The sequence below is a fragment of the Phyllobates terribilis genome, unplaced genomic scaffold (genome assembly GCF_046119375.1).
Source record: "Phyllobates terribilis strain yellow unplaced genomic scaffold, ASM4611937v1 Scaffold_3__8_contigs__length_932513732, whole genome shotgun sequence".
Classification (NCBI taxonomy): domain Eukaryota; kingdom Metazoa; phylum Chordata; class Amphibia; order Anura; family Dendrobatidae; genus Phyllobates; species Phyllobates terribilis.
Genome location: NW_027362763.1, coordinates 412,605,676 through 412,626,039, shown reverse-complemented (window position 1 = coordinate 412,626,039; position 20,364 = coordinate 412,605,676). Strand labels below are relative to the sequence as shown.

Sequence of the window (20,364 nt, the reverse complement as noted above, 5' to 3'; positions counted from 1 at the left end):
CCAGTTTCGGTAAGCCGTAGAATGATGTGCTTTATCAAAAAGCTCTATCTTGGTCTCATCTGTTCATTAGATGCTTTTCCAGAAGGATTTTGGCTTATTCACATATTTTGGCAAACTGCAGTCTAGCTTTTTTATGTCTCGGTCTCAGCAGTAGGGTCCTCCTGGGTCTCCTGCCATAGCGTTTCATTTCATTCAAATGTCGACGGACAGTGTGCGCTGACACTGATACACCCTAAGCCTGCAGGACAGCTTGAATTTGTTTGGAACTTGATTGGGGCTGCTTATCCACCATCCGGACTATCCTGCGTTGCAACCTTTCATCAATTTTCCTCTGCCGTACACGTCCAGGAAGATTAGCTAAAGATAATTATCTTGGAATGGTTACAAGTCCATCTCCAGAGATGTTGATACTCCTTTGTCCTCGTTGTGCAACATAATCAAGAAGTTTACAACCCTTCAAAATATGAGAGACCTGGAGCAGTTTGCAAAGGTAGAGTAGTTCAAAATTCCAGTTGAGAGGTGTAAGAAGCTTGTTGATGGTTATAGGAAGAGATTGATTGCAGTTATTTATTCCAAAGGGTGTGCAACCAAATATTAAGTTGAGGGTGCCAACAATTTTGTCCAACACATTTTTGGAGTTGTGTGTGAGATTATGTACAATTTGCCTTTTTTTCTGTTGTTCCAACACACACAAATAAAATAAACATGTGTATTTAAAAACGTGTAATTGCAATAATTTTCTGGGAAAAGTACATAATTTTCTGGAACAATTTAAAGGGTGCCAACACTTTCAGCCATGACTGTAGCAGTCTCTGTGTATCCTATGTCATGTATACAGCAGTCTCAGTGTCATCAATCAAGTAGACAGACTGGTGCCTGTTTAGCTTAATCCTGCAATTTACGTAATTATCTCCTATGTGATGTATATACCATAGTCTCAGGGTCTCCTATGTGATGCATATTGCAGACTGCTTGAGTTCAATAAATGTACCATGAGCAGTGATGAATTTCCAACTGTGAGAAGACATGCAGTGTAATATAATATAATGTAATGTAAGGTAATGTATAGTGTAATGTAATATACATCTGTGTTCAGAACAACTTACTGGTGTGAGTTCTTTACAAAACTTATCGCAAAAAGTCAACTGCACTCCAGACCTACGCAAACCTGGAAAATCAGATGCGGTTAGCAGCATCATCATTATCACCCAACATCACAGCCTCACCAAAGAAAAGCAGTTCCAGCTATCACATTAAGGATGAGTTATTTAAATGTTTGACCAAAGATAGCAGGATAATTTTTAAGATGATAATTTTGAATAGTCCACGACTGATGGTATAAATATCCAAAGGGTCCTTGACAGAAAAAAAGTTCCCCACCCCTAATGTAAAGTAAGTAGTGTTGAGCGATACCTTCCGATATCAGGAAATATCGTATCGGATTGGATCGGACCGATACCCAAAAAGTATCGCCGATTCCGATACCAGAAACCAATGCAAGTCAATGGGACACAAATATCGGAATGAAAATAAACCCTTTCTTTCCTTGTAGGTTAATTCTACATGAAGGAAAACAACTAAGAATAATGCAGAATGTATTACGCGAAAAGCCGGCAATTCATCAGCGGCATACACCGGTACCCGACAATTTACAACAGAAAGAATAGAGCTTCACACATAGATTAGATAGATAGAAACATGTCAGTCACATATATTTGAAGTACAGTGACAGTGTTGCTTACTGTACTTGTCATTTAGTGTAAAGGATTTATTTAAAAAAATAATAGTGTTTTCATGCACTGTCTCTTTAAAAAAGCCGGCCGGCAATTCAGCATCGGTACCCGACAATTTAGAATAGAAGGAATAGAGCATCACACATAGATTAGATAGATAGAAACATGTCAGTCACATATATATGAAGTACAGTGACAGTGATGATTACTGTACTTGTCATTTAGTGTTAAAATAAAGGATTTATTTAAAAAAAAATTGGCGTGGGGTTCCCCTTAATTTTAGGCTCTAGCGGAGGTTAAGCAGACAGCTGGGGCAGATGTTTGAAGCCTGGGAAGGGGGTAATACCCACGGTGCTTCCCAGGATACTAATATCAGCCCCCAGCTGAATACCTAGCCTTTACTAGCTATTAAAATGGGGGACCCCCCCCAAAAAAATGACGTGGGGTCCCCCCTAATTTAATAGCTAGCAAAGGCTAGGCAGACAGCTGGGGGCTGATATTAATAGCCCAGGAAGGGTGCCATGAATATTGGCCCCCTCCCAGGCTAGAAACACCAGCCGTCAGCCGCCCCAGAAATGGCACATCCATAGGATGCGCCAATTCTGGCACTTAGCCTCGCTCTTCCCACTGCCCTGTAGCGGTGGCAGTTGGGTAATAGGGCTGGGGTTGAGGTCAGCTTATAATGCCAGCTGACATCAAGCCCAGGTTAGTAATGGAGAGGCGTCTATAAGACACCCCCATTACTAACCCCATAGTCAAAGCTAAAAAAAAACACAAACACCCAGAATAAAGTCCTTTAATTGAAATAAACACACAATTCTTTATTGTTCTAAATTAAACCATACCTACCATCACGCCCATTCCAGCTGAAGCCAACGATCTCCTGCAATAAAAGTAAAATAATAAAGCAACATCATCCTTACCTTTCCATGGTTCCCACGACAGCTTCAGCTCTGCTACATCGAGATGACAGGCTGGACCGCAGCAGAACGCTGCCATTCAGCCTGTCATCCCGCAGACACTGAGAAGCGCAGGCATGCTTGCGCTCCTCAGTGTCTCTCTGTGACTGCATCCAGATGAGCAGAGTTCATGTCCAATGAACTCGGCTCACCTCATGCACGTCACTGACAGCGTGGGAAAATTCTCACGCTGAAGCGCTGAGTGCAGGAGAATTCTCCCACGCTGTCAGTGACGTGCATGAGGTGAGCTAAGTTCATTGGACATGAGCTCACCTCATGCACGTCACTGACAGCGTGGGAAAATTCTCCTGCACTCAGCGCTTCAGCGTGAGAATTTTCCCACGCTGTCAGTGACGTGCATGAGGTCAGCTGAGTTCATTGGACATGAACTAGGCTCATCTGGATGCCGTCACAGAGAGACACTGAGGAGCGCAAGCAAGCCAGCGCTTCTCAGTGTCTGCAGGATGACAGGCTGGATGGCAGCGTTCTGCTGCGGTCCAGCCTGTCATCTCGATGTAGCAGAGCTGAAGCTGTCGTGGGAACCATGGAAAGGTAAGGATGATGTTGCTTTATTATTTTTCTTTTATTGCAGGAGATCGTTGGCTTCAGCTGGAATGGGCGTGATGGTAAGTATGGTTTAATTTAGAACAATAAAGAATTGTGTGTTTATTTCAATTAAAGGACTTTTTTCTGGGTGTTGTGTTTTTTTTAAATACTTTACTAGAAATTCATGGTGGTCATGTCTAATATTGGCGTGACCCCATGAATTTCAGGCTTAGGGCCAGCTTGGCATTATCAGCTGGCCCTAACCCCTTTATTACCCAGTGAGCCACCGCACCAGGGCCCTGGATGAGTTGGGTACAGCGCCAGAAGATGGCGCTTCTATGAACGCGCCTTTTTCCGGGGTGGCTGCAGACTGCAATTTGCAGCGGGGGTGGCCCAGAAAGCTTGGGCCTCCCAGCGCTGCGGATTCCAGCCCCCAGCTTCCTAGTTGTACCTGGCTGGACACAAAAACAGGGCGAAGCCCCACGTCAATTTTTTTTTAATTATTTCATGAAATAATTTAAAAAAAAAGGGCTTCCCTATATTGTTGTGTCCGGCCAGGTACAAATAGGCAGCTGGGAGTTGGGGGCAGCCCGTTCCTGGATTCTGTACCTGGCTGGCATACAAAAATATGGCGAAGCCCACGTCAAAATTTTTGGGAAAAAATAATTAAAAAATAAATAATAATTTAGGGACTGCATCTTTATTAACCCCTCAAGTGTCATTTAGTGTTAAAATAAAGGATTTATTAAAAATAAAATTGGCGTGGGATCCCCCATAATTTTAGTCTCTAGCGGAGGTTAAGCAGACGGCTGGGGCAGATGTTTGAAGCCTGGGAAGGGGGTAATACCCACGGAGCTTCCCAGGCTATTAATATCAGTCCCCAGCTGAATACCTAGCCTTTACTAGCTATTAAAATGGGAGACCCCCCAAAAAAATGACGTGGGGCCCCCCCTATTTTAATAGCTAGCAAAGGCTAGGCAGACAGCTGGGGGCTGATATTAATAGCCCAGGAAGGGTGCCATGAATATTGGCCCCCTCTCAGGCTAGAAACACCAGCCGTCAGCCGCCCCAGAAATGGAGCATTGATAGGATGCGCCAATTCTGGCACTTAGCCTCGCTCTTCCACGCTGCCCTGGTGCGGTGGCAGGGGGTAATAGGGTTGGGGTTCATGTCAGCGCCAGCTGCCATGAAGCCCAGGTTAGTAATGATGGGCGTCTATAAGACACCCCCATTACTAACCTACAAAGTGTTAAAAAGAAAAAACACACACTACACCCAGAAAAAAATAATTTATTTGAAATAAAACACACCATTTTATTTAATTCTTAGTTTACTAAAAAAAAAAAGTTACCGGTCCACGTTCCTGCGCTGATGTCCCATGCACAGCTGTCACATCTGGAGATGGTGACAGCTGTGCATGGCTGCTGTAAGCTCACACTGCCGGGAACACGTCCGCTCCCGGCAGCGGGAGCCACTGACTGAGGTCACCGCAGTGCATTCAGTCAGCGCAGCTCCGGAGACCTCCTTTACGGCACTGCTGTACCGTGGGAATTTCTCACGGTACAAAAGGGCCGTAAAGGAGCTAACCGGAGCAGCGCTGCCTGAACTCCGGCGAACCCGCTTATGCAATGACGGGGCTGCTTTACGGCCCCATCATTCTAGCGGCGGCAGCGGTTCAGAGCGGTCACATTCTATGTGGCTGCTCTAAACTGGAGATCACCTGATACCTCAGCTGTTCATTTGAAATAACCGGCGGGAAAGCCGGCGGTGAAGTCTTTTCACTGCCGGCTTCCCCGCCCGGGTCCTTCGCTCCCCGCTCCTTGGTGCTGCGCTCCCCGCCCGGTCCTAACTTACGATCAGGATGGGGGGAGCGGAGGATCGGGGTGGGAGGCTGCGGGGAAGCAGTATGGGGCTGTGTGATTGTTTAAAAGCCGGCGGCTTTTTACCGCCCGCCGGCTTTTGAACAATTAGGAGAATTCTCTCACGCTGGGATGGCATTCTGATGACAGGCTGGATCGCAGCTGAGAATTGCCATCCAGCTTGTCATCCTTCAGAGACACTGCAGAGCGCAGGCATTATGGGAACTTCCGATTCCGGTATTCGATATTGTAAAAGTATCGGAATTCCGATACCGCGAATATCGGCCGATACCCGATATTTCAGTATCGGAATGCTCAACACTAAAAGTAAGCCAACCAAGAGGTGCAATAACGAAGTAACTGACATATCTAGCAAGATGCTTGAAAATGATCATTCAGCACGTGACACTATTGTAAATTTTCTGTTTCCATCTGTGTTGTCCAGTTTTAGGCTGTCTACATTTAAGACAGTATTAACAAATCTTTCCTAGTGTGTAATGAAAACCTCTTGAATTAAAATCATTATCAAAATGCAAAATATGAACTTGGCCTTTAAAAACCAATGGCAACAGCTGACATGTCACACTGTCCCTGATCACTGAGATACATTAGTAATGAAAACACAACTAATGCAAAACTATAAAAAAAAAATCTGAATAGTAAGCAAAACTCAGGTCCTGCACACAAATGAAAACTCAGCTGTCTCTGGCTACTTCCTTAAGATGTGGACATGAATGATAAGCAATTCATCAGAAACTCCCACACAGGGCACAGCTACACAAAACAAATACATTACAACACTCATTTACAAAAACATTACACAGAAAGTATTATTATTCCCAGATCTCATGTACACACTTGTTGTATCAGATTTTAACCTGCATTCAGTACATTACTATATTTGTCAAAACAAATCCGTCAGGCATTTACCGGCACTTACAATCTCACTTTACTGCCTTTTTTCGATGTCATGAATCAAACACGTACAGGACTGACAACTTGTTGGGTTTTCTTTTTTTACAAAAAGACAACAACAACAACAAACACACACACACACACACACAATAACCCTTTAAAGGACCAGGCCTAATTTGGCTCTAAATATCTATTTTCATTGTTGTATTCCAGGATTCATATTTTTTTATGTTGTTGTCAGTATAGCTGTAAGAGGGCTTGTTTTTGTGGGATTAGTTGAATTTGGCTATGGCAGTATGTTGGGGTACATATAACTTGTTTTTCAATGCTTATTAACTCTGTATGGGGAGAAATAGAAAAAAAAACATTCATTTTGCTGTTTTTTATGCTATTCATATGCTACATAAATAAAGTATTAGTTGTATTCTGTGTGCGCAACAAATTAATATAGCTGTATCACTTTATACAAAAAATACACAGCTTAAAAAAAATGTTTTGTTTTTGTATCACTATATTTCAAGAGCCATAAGTTTAACATTTTTCGGTCAACTGACCTGTGTGAGGGCTTATTTTTTGCCTGACAGGATCTAATTATCATTGGTCCAAATTTGGGGAATGTACAACTTTTTGTTGTTTTTTTATTATACTTTATGGGAGATGGAAAGAGCAAAAAAAAAAAACCCAGCAATTCCGAATTCTTTTTGTTTTAGTTAAATACCATTCACCAACAACTTTTTGATCACTTTTTATTTAATGTTATAATTAGGATTACGGATAAGCAAATAAATTCAAGTCAAATTGAATTCTACTGAAATTTTACAAAAATCCACATTTGCCAAATGTGGATTCTTTGCAATTTGCTTCCGTGCTGATTCAGCAAAATACACGTTATTTTTCTGATCCATATTGGGCCATCTAAAGGTTGAAAAAATTGTTATACTCACCTTTTCGGCCCCTCAGCTGGTCACCGCCACCTGTCCAGAATTCACCACATCTTCTCATTCCCCGCTGTTCGCGATTGAATCTTTTGTCTGTCATACTATGCTGGACTTCCCAGTGTCATGACGCCCGGGAAGGCTCTGCACAGGCATCATAACTACACAAAGTGCGCCATGACACCTGAAAGTCCGGAACAGCGAAAGAGGACCGAAAATTTCAACGCCAGCGGCAGGGGATCAGAAGATGTAATAAGGAACAGACGCGTGGCAGTGAGTATTGAAGGGGCTGAAATGGTGAGCACAGGGCGAGTATAACGGTTTTTTTTTCCATATTAGGCTGCGTGCCCACGTATGCGTCCAAAACGTTGCATTCTACATTAGAAGCACAGTGGATGGGATTTATAGAAATCCCATGCCCACTGTGCTTCAATTTGACGCCGCGTAAACTCACCCACGGCGCAGCTTTACGAGCAGCAGCATGTCAATTGGCAACAGAAATTTCCCCAGTAGAATGTATTGGATGCGGTAACTAAGCATGTGTTCAATGAACACGTGCGGATTACCTGCGTGATCGGACACAGCGCTTTGGACACAGAGAATATACGCTGCGTCCAAAGCGCTACTACAGACTGATCGTGGGCACATAGCCTTATGTAGAGCATAATGAGGGACATTAAATGCACAGAGAATAACTTCCCTGTAAATCAAATTTTCCAGGAAAAAAAAAAAATGTACAAATAGGCAAATTCAAATTTTGCCTCATCCGCTAATCTCTAGTTAGGATGTAAAAAAAACAATTGCGGCAAAATGGTGTACGACAGAGCAAACTCTGACTCCATTTGCATCATTACGGTCAATGGCCCCGTTATCACATATGCTCAAATCCCATTTTGGTGGGTTCGGACACAAGCCTCGACAGAGCCATTGAACGTAAGGCAAATCGTGATATGAACATTGACTGAGGCCACACACTTACACGCAGGGCTTTGGAGTCGGTAAGCCAAACCTCAGACTCCCTCATACATGGCTCATGTTTAAGTGATAAATTTACTGTAGCACAGATTCATCTCAGCTAAAAGTCTAGACCCTTAGATCAGGAATAGGACAGATATTTATAGGACATTTCATAACTTTCCCAAATTCTTATGAAAAAAATATTCCACACAAACTGCATTGAACTACTGTACCCAATTTATTATATATTTTAGGAGTCGGAGTTGGTCCATTTTATACCGACTCCACAGCCCTGCTTACACAGCAGTATTTTGGGCATTATTTTAGTCATAAGACAGAAGCAGTAGTGGAACATAACAGGGAATAAATATAATCGAAAGATATGAACCTCTTCTATGTTTAGGATCCACTCCTAGTTCTGGCGTGTCCTTCTCAAATTAATGACCAATGAGTGAAACTGTAGGATACTGGAAAGTGAGCAAAATGCCCATAATATGATTATATGTGACAAGACTTCATTCATTCATATGTAATACTGATTGAGTCCCACAAAAAATCAAATTCCATATGCTCGTTGTCCCAGCATTCACAGAAATGAAAGAGAATGCACAATCCAGTAATGTCTGCAGCCTCTCTCATATTTCATAACAGCAGAGAAAAGAAATTGATGCTGCAGACAATTCCTACGGGCAAGAGGGAGCAAGAAACATGATGGAAGTTAGAAGCACATGTAAACACCCTAAGCTGTCCTCCATCTCTCAGTGTGTTGTAAACCACTGACATTTTGATTTAGTTCATGGAATAAACGGCAGGGGGACCTTCTGTTTCCATACAGCAGGTAAGAATTTTTTTCTCCATGTTTATCAAACAGATCTCCCTTTGCCTTTATATATTTATGGAATTTGAATAAAGTTATAGCTTTAAGGCCACATTCACACGTTCAGTATTTTACATCAGTATTTGTAAGCCAAAACCAGGAGTGGAACAGTCAGAGACAAAGTATAATAGAAACACGTCACCACTTCTGTATTTATCACCCACTCCTGGTTTTGGCTTACAAATACTGATGAAAAATACAGAAAGTGTGAACGTGGCCTAAAACTAATCTGCCACATTAGAATTGCTAATAAATATATCTAGAATAATTGATGTATATGGCCGTATTAGATCTGGAATTTTGTGCTGATGTTATCGTATAGAGATCTCCATACCATATTTTCCCAATTGAGCATCTAAAATCTGATGTTTGCATATAGGTGTGTGAATCTGTATAGCTACGTTCACACAATCAGTATTTGGTCAGTATTTTACAAAAGTATTTATAAGCCCAAATCAGAAGTGGAACGGTCAGAGACAAAGTATAATTGAAACACATCACCACTTCTGTATTTATCACCCACTCCTGGTTTTGGCTTACAAATACTGGTGTTATATACTGACCAATTACTGCAATGTGAATATAGTCTAGAAGTACTAATTTTTGTTCTTAAAAGTACAATTGAACTAGTGGGGAAAATACCTTGAAAAATGTGTTTCCCCTCTCTCTTTTAATACACTACTTGTATTGTTCACACAATCCACACAAAGAGCTGCAAGCTACAGTATTTTTCATATATTCACCTGCACATTACCTTATGAGAAAAGACCCCAAAACACCTCCACAGGTACGCACTGTAAGGCTACACAACCGTATGTTTTCCATCCAAGAAAAACAGTCCGATTATGCCGATCAGAGTGGGAACCGTTTTTCTCACATTTGGGGAATAAAAAAAAAATTCAGTTCATGAAAATCGGACCACACTCAGACATCATCTGAGTGCAATTTATTTTTTTTCATGGACCCATAGACTTGAATGGCTGAGTGCAAACTGGAGGAAAATCATGCATGCTGCGATTTTTTTCCTCGGACTACTCGGCACAAGGAAAAAAAAAATGTTCATGTGCATGGCCTCACTGAATAACATTAGTCCAAATGCAATCTGATCTTTTGACGTATCACACTCGGACCAAACTATGGTCGTCTGCACGAGCCCCTATACAATGTGGAGGTTACAATAAGGTCTCATTCAGAAGTCAGCTTTTTTTGCGTACAAGTGCTATCTGTGTTTTTCAAAGAAAAAAAACGCATACCTATGATAGTCTATGGGGCCGTTCACATATATGATTTTTCGCAACAAAATGGTAGATTTTGATCTAAGGGTCGGATCAAAATAGGCAATGCAAGTCTAGGGGTCTGTGAAAAAAATCAGACCGATTTTCACGGACTGTCAGAAATTAGAAGGTGGAGAAACTTTCTTTTTCTCCATGTATGAGGAAAAACTGATGACACTTGGACCACACTCTGATCAAAATCAGTCCGTTTTTCTCATACGTGAGGAAAACTGATGTCTGAATGAGGACTAAGACTACGGCCCCACTATCAGTGTTTGGTCAGTATTTTTTCTCTCGAATGGGAGACAAAACCAGGAGTGGGTGATAAATGCAGAATTGGTGACTTGTCTCTATTATACTTTTCCTCTGATTGTTCCTCACCTGGTTTTGGCTCCCACTCCTGAGAAAAAATACTGACCAAATACTGATAGTGGGGCTGTGGCTTTAGGCTTATTGTGGAAAATCTGTGACAAAAAGGAGTTAAAACTATATGTCTAGTAAATAAAGCAAGTTATAAGGATACGCCACCCTTCACAACATCCCATAAAGCCGCTGATCTGACATTACAGTAAGGTCTTTCAGAGTGTCTCGTTAGCTTTTATGCCATTTTTTAGCGTTTGGCAAATTTTCTTGGCTTCTAAAGTCTGAGCAGCATGCTTTTCTATGTAGTAAGTTGCTAATATTGGTCAGTATGTTCCAATCTGTCCCAGCAGTTGTGATTAGTGAGGAGAAAACATTGCAGCAAATATTTGCACTGAGGTACTGTACACAGAAATCACAATACACTCAAGAAGAGCTATTGAGGAACTCTGAGAAAACAAGGAGTGGCTGACATGGGTGGTTCACTACCGGCAGGACTACGTCCGATGCACGGTTCCATGTGTATAATCACAGCCATAGGGAGAGGGGGTCCAATAGTATAAGGGCTTATTCATAGGACTGTAGAGGTATGGAGCAGTCACATTAGTAGAAGTGGATGATGTGACAGCAGTCCATGTGGCGCACGCTTTGTGTCCCTTTTGGCACAACTCTATCCGACTCTTGAGCAGGTATAAGTTAGGATAATTTCTATGGGGGAAAATTGTTCATGTGAATTGTGCCATTGACTGTTGCAGGATCTGAGTTCACACTAGACTGTACATGGACAATTTCTAGAGCACAATCCACAAAAGCGATTTTCCGTGGGAAAATAAATAGAAAATCATCATATTGATAAGCTCCGAGACTACGTTCACACCACCGTATTTACGATCGAAGCGCTGTCTATGGAAAAACGGCCATTACACAGACAACACTCGGACCCAAGTTATTTAATTGGCCGGTTCAGATGACCATTTATTTTTTCTTTCAATTGGACTATATGTCCGTAAAAAAAAAAGCAAATGCACTGTTCTCTTCTATATTTCAGATGGGATTCGCCTGTTGAAGTCTATTGGTGAGGAAATAAAAAAAAAAGGATAGACCCATAAGGGTTATCCATACTGCATATGATTTTTACAGATATCATGTGGATGACAGAACAGATGAAAAATCAGCCAGTTTTTTTTTGTACGCTCGTGTGAACTGAGACCTAAGGGCTCATTCAGATGTCAGCTTCTCACATATAGAACTATGATAATCTATGGTCCGTGTATTTTGGTGGACTGAGTGGTCTGCATAAAATCATGGAGGCATGTCCGAACTTAATCCGATTCTCAGATCAAAATTGCCAATGCAAGTCAATGGGTCTGTGAAAAAAAAAAAATTCGGACAGCGCTCTGATGTGATCGCTGTGCTGTCCATTTTTCACAGACTGGTTGATAGGAGAAGCTGAAGAAAACTTATTTTAATTTTTTCATCTGAGAAAAACGGACCAAATTCTGATGGACCGAGCTCTGATAAAAAACACAAAATGCTGATGAAACTCAGACCACTGCATTTCATATGAGGAAAGAAAGTCACTGATGTCTGAGGCCATGTTCACACGTTCAGTATTTTACATCAGTATTTATAAGCCAAAGGCAGGTGAGGAACAATCAGAGGAAAAGTATAATAGAAACACATCACCAATTCTGGTTTTGGCTTACAAATACTGAGGTAAAATACTGACCATGTGAACGTGGCCTAATAGTGACATTTTCCATAAACGGAGAATTTGGTGCTTTCCTGACAATTATGGCGCCATAAACAAAAATGTCTCAAGCAGCAGGAAGAAAGCCTGTAGGACAGGTCTAACCTGCCATAGACTAGGTTCATACAATCAGCTCTATGTACTAAACTTCAGCTGCCCCATTACTTACATACAGAAGACCACCCTGGGCCGGAGGGTCCACAAAGGGGGCAACAAGCAGAGGCGTTTCATAGGTGACCCCCCCTTGTATATAACACATTGGTATCACTGTATATTACTGCTGATCCCCAACTACAATGAGAGTGGCAGAGCCCAGGAGCCAGTGCTGGAGTCTGCCCCCCCATCTATGTGCTCAGGTGTATGGAGGGGCCAAGCTGGAGCCGCCCCCATAGGTGAAACACATAATCCACCAGGTCTTTAATTCATTGGACACATAAAGATCACGGACTTGGTAGAAAAACTAGCGAAGCAGCATTAAGTGCGGGGGAACTCCAGAGCCGCACTCACCGTGGTGGAGCAGGAGGAGGATGCCGTGTACACTCGGGTCACCATCTTCTCCAGCAGACGGGTGTCCTCCGGGGATACCGCCCGATTACACTCACTGGCACACGATGAGGACACCGGGGTGCGTGTCCCTAAAGCCCCGGCCGCCACTCCGCTCTGCTACCTCCCACTGCACCGCCCAGGCCGGGGAGGAGGGGCCGGCCAAAGGGCGCCGAGCTAGGACTATGGGCGCACACCGCCACCTTACCGAACATTACCTCAGCGTGCAAAAGCGCAGCCCGGGGAAACAGTCGCAGAGCCGAGAGCCAGTAATAAAAAACCGACATGTACGGCTCGTGTCATATCAATTATTACCTTATCGTATACGAGTATGTAGCGCCACCTGCTGGACACCTACTGAATTACATGGTATTGTGGTGGGTAAGCCAGGATTAGTACTGGTGACCTACAAGGCTACATCCACAGGCTGCACACCCGTAAGGGCAGGTTCACACCGAGTTTTTTTATGGACTTATACAGTCTTTTACCCAAGTCACCCCCGAACCTGTTTTCACCTTCATGACCAGGCCACATTTTACAATTCTGACCAGTGTCACTATATGAGGTAACAACTCCCGCTGCACATAATCATCATTTTTGAAACATCATTTTTTTTGTTAGGAAGTTAGAAGGGTTAAAACCAATCTCTCATTTTTCCAACAAAAATTTACAAAACCATTTTTTTTAGGGACCACGTCACATTTGAAGTGACTTTGAGGGGTCTACATGACAGAATATACGCAAAAGTGACACCATTCTAAAAACTGCACCCCTCAAGGTGCTCAAAACCACATTCAAGAAGCTTATTAACCCTTTAGGGGCTTCATCAGAATTAATGCAACGTGGAAGGAAAAAAATTACATTTTGCTTTTTCCCATCAAAATATTGATTTAGCCCCAAATCTTGCATTTCAAAAGGGTAACAGGAAAAAATGGACAATACAATTTGTGCAGTTTCTCCTGAGTACGCCAAGACCCCAAATGTAGGGGAAAACTACTGAATGGGCGAACGGCAGTGCTTGGAAGGGAAGGAACGCTAATTGAATTCTGGAGCACAATTTTGGCTGGAATAGATTGCTGATGCCATGTCACATTTAACCCCTTCTGACATGTGCTGTACATATACTGCTCCGCGGGAGCTGCGTTCCAGCAAAGAGCAGTATATTTACAGCGCAGTGTTCGCGCGGGCTCACGCTGAGCGTCACCACGATCACATACGGGTGTCAGCTCTATGGTATTGCCGCGTCCATAATGACCCGACCTATAAATCTGACCCACTAGTTAACTTTTCAGTGAACACCGTAAAAAAATAAATGAAAAACAAGGCAAAAAACGATACTTTATCATGATATCCCCAAACAAAAAGTGGAATCAAACACAATCAAAAAGACGCATGTAAATAAAAATGGTACCACTGAAAACGTCATCTTGTCCTGCATAAAAGCAAGCAACCATACAGTTCCATCAGCCGAAAAATAAAAGTTACAGCTCTCAGAATAAAGCGATGCAAAAATAATGTTTTCTATAAAATAGTTTTTATTGTGTAAAAGCGCCCAAACATAAGAAAACTATATAAATGTGGCATCGCTGTAATCGTACTGACCCGAATAATAAATATGTCTTATCAATTTTACCACATGCGGAACAGCATAAAAAAAATCTCCAAAAAACAATTCCTGAATTGCTGGTTTTTGTTCATTCTGCCTCACAAAAAATGGAATAGAAAACGATCAAAAAGTGTAATTTGCCCGAAAATGGTACTAACTAGTTCCGCAAAAAAAAAGTCGTAACATGACTCTGTTGGCTGAAATATGGTAAAATTATAGCTATCAAAATATGGCGATGCAAACACTTATTTTTACAATAAAAAGCATCTTTTAGTGTGTGACCGCTGCCAATCATAAAAACTCAATATAAATCTGGTATCGCTGTAATCGCACCGACCTTAAGAATAAAGTTGTCTAGTCACTCATACTGCACGAGGAACGGCGTAAAAAATAAATAAAACCAATTCTTCACCTAAAAGCTTCAACTCCATTCACAAAAAAAGCAAGTTGCCACTCAGGTCCATCATCTGTTAACAAAAATATAGGGGGCTTCCATGTTACTGGTAGCACAGTGGCTCTGGAAAAATTAAATGGCTCCTCGCCCTCCAAAAGAAATCCAGCTAATTTTGCACTCCCAAATCCAAATGTCCCCCTCTCTTCTGAGCCCCACAGTGCGTTTAAACCACAGTTAGCGTTTACATGTTTGGCATTTCTGTAGCGATGAGAGCCCGCCTAATTTACGGGAGCGTGTCTCCAGAAGCATGAGCTGGGCATAATCTACTGATTACTACAACGTACTAGTCACTACAATGTACTGGTCACTACAACGGCAGTTTGCAATCTTCACTTAACAACATTCACTGCTGCTTGTTTCTGGAAAACACCCATGGAGTCAAAATCGTGACTACACCTGTAGATAAATTCACAAAGGGGTATAATTTCCAAAATGGGGTCACTTGAGGGGGGATTCTGCTCTACTATCATGTAGGGGCTCTGTATATGGAGTCCTCAAACTATTCTAGGAAAATCTGCGCTCCATGAGGCAAAAGCGCTTCCAAAGAGCGTGGCGGTGTCCATAGCATCCAATCCAATCATAGCATACAGTGGTGTGAAAACGTGTTTGCCCCCTTCCCGATTTCTTATTCCTTTGCATTTTTGTCACACTTAAATGTTTCAGATCACAAAACAAATTCAAATATTTGACAAAGATAACACAAGTAAACACAAAATGAAGTTTTTAAATGAAGGTCTTTATAATTAAAGGAAAAAGAAGTCCAAACCTATATGGGCCTGTGTGAAAAAGTGATTGCCCCTAAACCTAATAACTGGTTGGGCCACCCTTAGTAACAACTGCAATCAAGCGTTTATGATAACTGGCAATGAGTCTTTTACAACGCTCTGGCGTAATTTTGGCCCACTCGTCTTTGCAAAATTGTTGTAATTTTTAAGGTAATGCCACAGCATCTCAATCCGATTAAGGTCAGGACGTTGACTAGGCCACTTCAAAGTCTTAATTTTGTTTTTCTTAAGCCATTCAGAGGTGAACTTGCTGGTGCGTTTTGGATCATTGTCCTGCTGCATAACCCAAGTGCGTTTCAGCTTGAGGTCACAAACAGATGGCCAGACATTTTCCTTCAGGATTTTTTGGTAGGCAGCAGAATTCATGGTTCCATTTACAACAGCAAGTCTTCCAGGTCTTGAAGCAGCAAAACAGCCCCAGACCATTGCACTACCACCACCATATTTTACTGTTGGTATGATGTTCCTTTTCGGAAATGTTGTGTTACTTCTACTCCAGATGTAATACGACATACACCTTTCAAAAAGTTCAACTTTTGTCTCGTCAGTCCACAGAATATTCTAACAAAAGTCTTGGCAATCATCAAGATGACTTGAGACGAGCCTTTATTTGCTTTTTGCTCAGCAGTGGTTTTCGTCTTGGAACTCTGCCATGCATGCCATTTTTGCCCAGTCTCTTTTTTATGGGGGAGTCATGAACACTGACCTTAACTGAAGCAAGTGAGGCCTGCAGTTCTTTGGATGTTGTTGTGGGGTCTTTTGTGACCTCTTGGATGAGTCGTCACTGCGCTTTTTGGGTAATTTTGGTCGGCCAGGTTCACCACTGTTCCATGTTTTCGCCATTTGTGGATAATGACTATCACTGTGGTTCACTGGAGTCCCAAAGCTTTAGAAATGGCTTTATGACTTTTCCAGACTGATAGATCTCAAATACTTTATTTCTCATTTGTTCCTGAATTTTTTTGGATCGCAGCATGATGTCTAGCTTTTGAGGATCTTTTGGTCTACTTCACTTTGTCAGGCATGTCCTATTTAAGTGATTTCTTGATTGAGAACAGGTGTGGCAGTAATCAGACCTGTGTGTGGCTACAGAAATTGAACTCAGCTTCCCAAAGGTGTGATAAACCACAGTTAATTTATGTTTTAATGAGGTGGGGGGCAATCACTTTTTCCCTAAATAATAAAGACTTTCATTTAAAAACTGCATTTTGTGCTTACTTGTGTTATCTTTGTCTAATATTTAAATTTGTTTTGTGATCTGAAACGTTTAAGTGTGACAAACATGCAAAAGAACAAGAAATCAGGAAGGAGGCAAACACTTTTTCACACCACTGTATATTTAATTTTACCTCAGCAGTATAAGAAATTAAATCTACGCTGTGATTGGTTGTTATTATTGGCAGTAAAGACAGATTTTTTTAGGCTGTGTGCCCACAATGCGTTTTTTAAGCATTTCCGCAGCGGCAAAAACACTGCAGAAACGCTTAAGAAACGCATGGTAGAAGGCCTGCCATGTTCCCCAATGATAATCCGCATGTGCTGTGCACATGCTGCGGAAATTTCCGCTGCGGATTATCATTTCGGAAAAAAACGCAGCACTACCAATTATTTTGCGGAAGCGCTGCTTTTTCGCCGCCATTGACTTGCATTGGAACGTATGGATTTCGCATCACTGCATCTGTACATGCGGAATCCAAGCGATTCAATGTGCGGATGGTACCCGGGTCTAGAGAAGAGGAGACTCTCCTCTGGACCCGGGTACCATAATACCTGTAAAAAAAAGAATAAAATAAAAAATAAATACTATATTTACCTTCTGATGGCCCCCGGTCTCCTTCTCTTCACTTGCCGGCAGATTGCGGTGGACTGAAGGACCTGCACTGACGTCATTTAGTCATGTGATGGCAGGTCCTTCAGTGTACCGCAAGCTGCCGGCAAGCCAGGACGGAGCGAAGCAAGACTCCGGGGGCCATCACAAGGTAAGTATATATTTATTTTTTTATTTTTTACCATTCTTTTACGGTCACACTATATAAATCCATGCCGGTTGCATGGACTTATATAGTGTGACCAAGTTGTCAAGCACTTTCCAAGTGATGCTAAAATCGCTTGGAAAGCGCTTGTCAACCCGCATGCGGAAATGCATGTGAACGCTTCACTTCCACTTGTCCCTGGCAGGAAAAACGCATGTACAATCTGCATGTACAATCCGCATGTACAATCCGCATGTACAATCCGCATGTACAATCCGCATGTACAATCCGCATGTACAATCTGCATGTACAATCCGCATGCGTTTTTTCCTGCCAGGGAGATGCAGAAACGCTCAGGAAAAAATCCTGAGCATTTCTGCATCGTGGGCACTTAGCCTTAGTCACAGTTCATAAGTGTGGTGGTGTCCATAGCAACCAATCAGAGCACAGATTTCATTTTACCTCAGCAGAATAAGAGCTGAAAGCTGCACTGTGATTGGTTGCTATGGGGAGCAGAGGCAGATTTTCTTTTAAACAGATTTCATAATAGTGTGGTGGTGTGCATACCACGATTCCTTTCAGTATTTACAGTAGTGGTTGTGGTGGATTAAACTTCTGTTTCTAACAAAGTGATTGAAATGGCTACAAGGTGGTTTCGTAATTCAACTAACAACTTTTGCTATATTTGTGGTTGTTTTGTAGTGAAGACACAAAGAAGGAAAATTGCGGACTTAGGTAGAAAAGTGTATTATGCGTACTTTGGTGCAATACTAGGAGATCAGAACAAGTCGTGGGCCCCACATTTGTGGTGTTCTGTAGAAGAACTACGACAGTGATCTAAAAGAGAAGAAAGAGAGCTTTTGTTTTGGAGTGCCTATGGTCTAGAGGGAACCGCAAAATCATAGTGATGACTGCTATTTTTGTACATGCAACATGGAGGGATTCAACCTTAAAAATAAGAAGGAAATGATATACCCAGATGTCATGGAAATATTGAAAATCTTCCTTCTCTCCTGTCATTGATATTAAGAAAATGTCACTCTCCCCAAGCCCCTCTTCACCCCCCCTCCCCTATAGTATTTGTCACAGGAGAAAAACTGATACTCCACACAGCTGTCTCTATGCAAATTAGCCCACACAGCAGAAGTAGCTTGTAAGCAAATACTAGCACAAAAGGTGCTACTGACCCAATTAACATGCAAGTGTAGTTTCCAGAGACACAGACCTGCGACAATTTACATCTAGCTGAGGAAGATTAATCCCGAGCTTCAAAAGAATTCAACAGAAATCTGCAGCCGGGCCGGCGCCGACACAAAATATGGAATATCTGGAGTCCCATACGTCCGAAAATAATGGAACCCATATTTTTAGTGGCAGGGTCTGCCAAGGAACAATATGGATAATTTTCCGTAGCAGTACGCCCCTCCGGGAGCGGTAACGCAAAAGTGCAGAATGACAGACTGCAGCTGTATTATGTGTAGGCTCTGGAGAAAGGTAAATTCATAATGAAAAATATGGTATCACTTTCGGGTTTCTGCGATCAACCAGCGAGAAATTATCCCAGAAACCAGAAGTTTCTTCTTGAATCCTTTTGGATTAAATATAAAATGTAATAGTTCTATTTCTTTTATTCTGTAATCGTTCCCTCGCCCAAAGCCATATACGCTACCAGAAAGCAGGCACCCATCAGGCCTGTATTATATTTCAAACTGGGTCGGTGGTGGCAGCAAATAATATTAATTGGGCTATCATGAAGCTGGCAGTGACCGTACGGGGCATATACACATATTCCATGCGTTGGAATCCGGAGGTGTATACGCCATATGCTCACTGTGCGCTTGCCAATACCTACGTAGTGAGTAATCGTGATCGTGTGTGCACGAATCCCTGCTCAATCCTGACAAAGTGACGGCAGCGGCGGGATATTGTGTGATCTCCTTGGTGTCATCGCCGTCGTCCCTGACGGGACCACCCGTAAGCCATTGAGACTCTTTTAAAGAAGTCATGAAGAAATTTCTAGGTATCAACAAAGATCCATCGTGAAGAACATGCTCAAACATGTCAAAGCGTTGGGTTGTCTGATGAATTTGAAGTTACATTTTTTACATTCCCATTTGGACTACTTTCCTGAATACCTTAGTGGTGTTAGCGAGGAGCAAGGAGAAAGATTTCATCAGGATATCAAGGAGATGGAATGTGAACATCATGGGAGCTACTGTTAGATGCTTCACAGAGAAGATCTGCACGCATTCTATAAGAGAAAAGGTAACAAGAGAAGCTTTGTAGAGAAAAGGAAAAGGTGCAAGAATTAATTTCCAATAAAGTTGCAGAATTTCAATGTTCATTAAATTTTTATATATAATATTGTGTACATTTTTGGCTGTAATAAAGAGTTTTCTTGTTCATCTCGCTTGTACCGAATTTCACACGAGTTTTGTGAAATAGGTTATGGTTAAAAATAGAAGTGTTTTTTTTTAAAATCAGGACATAAGAAAACATAGGGATCAGTCATTGGATTTGAAAAAATGTTCATAAACCCAAGTTTTGCACACGTGTTATTGTAGAATAGTTTACGGACTCCATATACAAAGCCCCTAAGTGCCAAAAGAGCAGAATCCGCCTCAAGTGACCCCATTATGGGAATTTATGTACAGGTGTCGTGACGATTTTGACTCCACATGTGTTTTCCAGAAACAAGCAGTAGTGGCTGTTGCTGAGTGAAAATTGCTAATCTGTCATTGTAGTGACCAGTACGTTGTAGTGCCTGTATATTACAGTGCCCAGTACATTGTAGTGCCTGTATGTTGTAGTGACCAGTATGTTGTGCCCAGCTCGTGC

At 42.0% G+C, this 20,364-nt stretch overlaps 1 protein-coding gene across 1 annotated transcript in view; it reads right to left on the bottom strand.

Annotated features, from left to right (window-relative positions):
• Positions 1-13,000, bottom strand: part of SH3BGRL2 (SH3 domain binding glutamate rich protein like 2) — a 28,931-nt gene extending 15,931 nt beyond the window's left edge. The window contains exon 1 of the mRNA XM_073675608.1: positions 12,673-13,000. Coding sequence (XP_073531709.1) covers positions 12,673-12,717 — 45 coding nt within the window. The 5' untranslated portion in view covers positions 12,718-13,000. The remainder of the gene's footprint in view (positions 1-12,672) is intronic.
• Between the last annotated feature and the right edge of the window lie 7,364 nt (positions 13,001-20,364).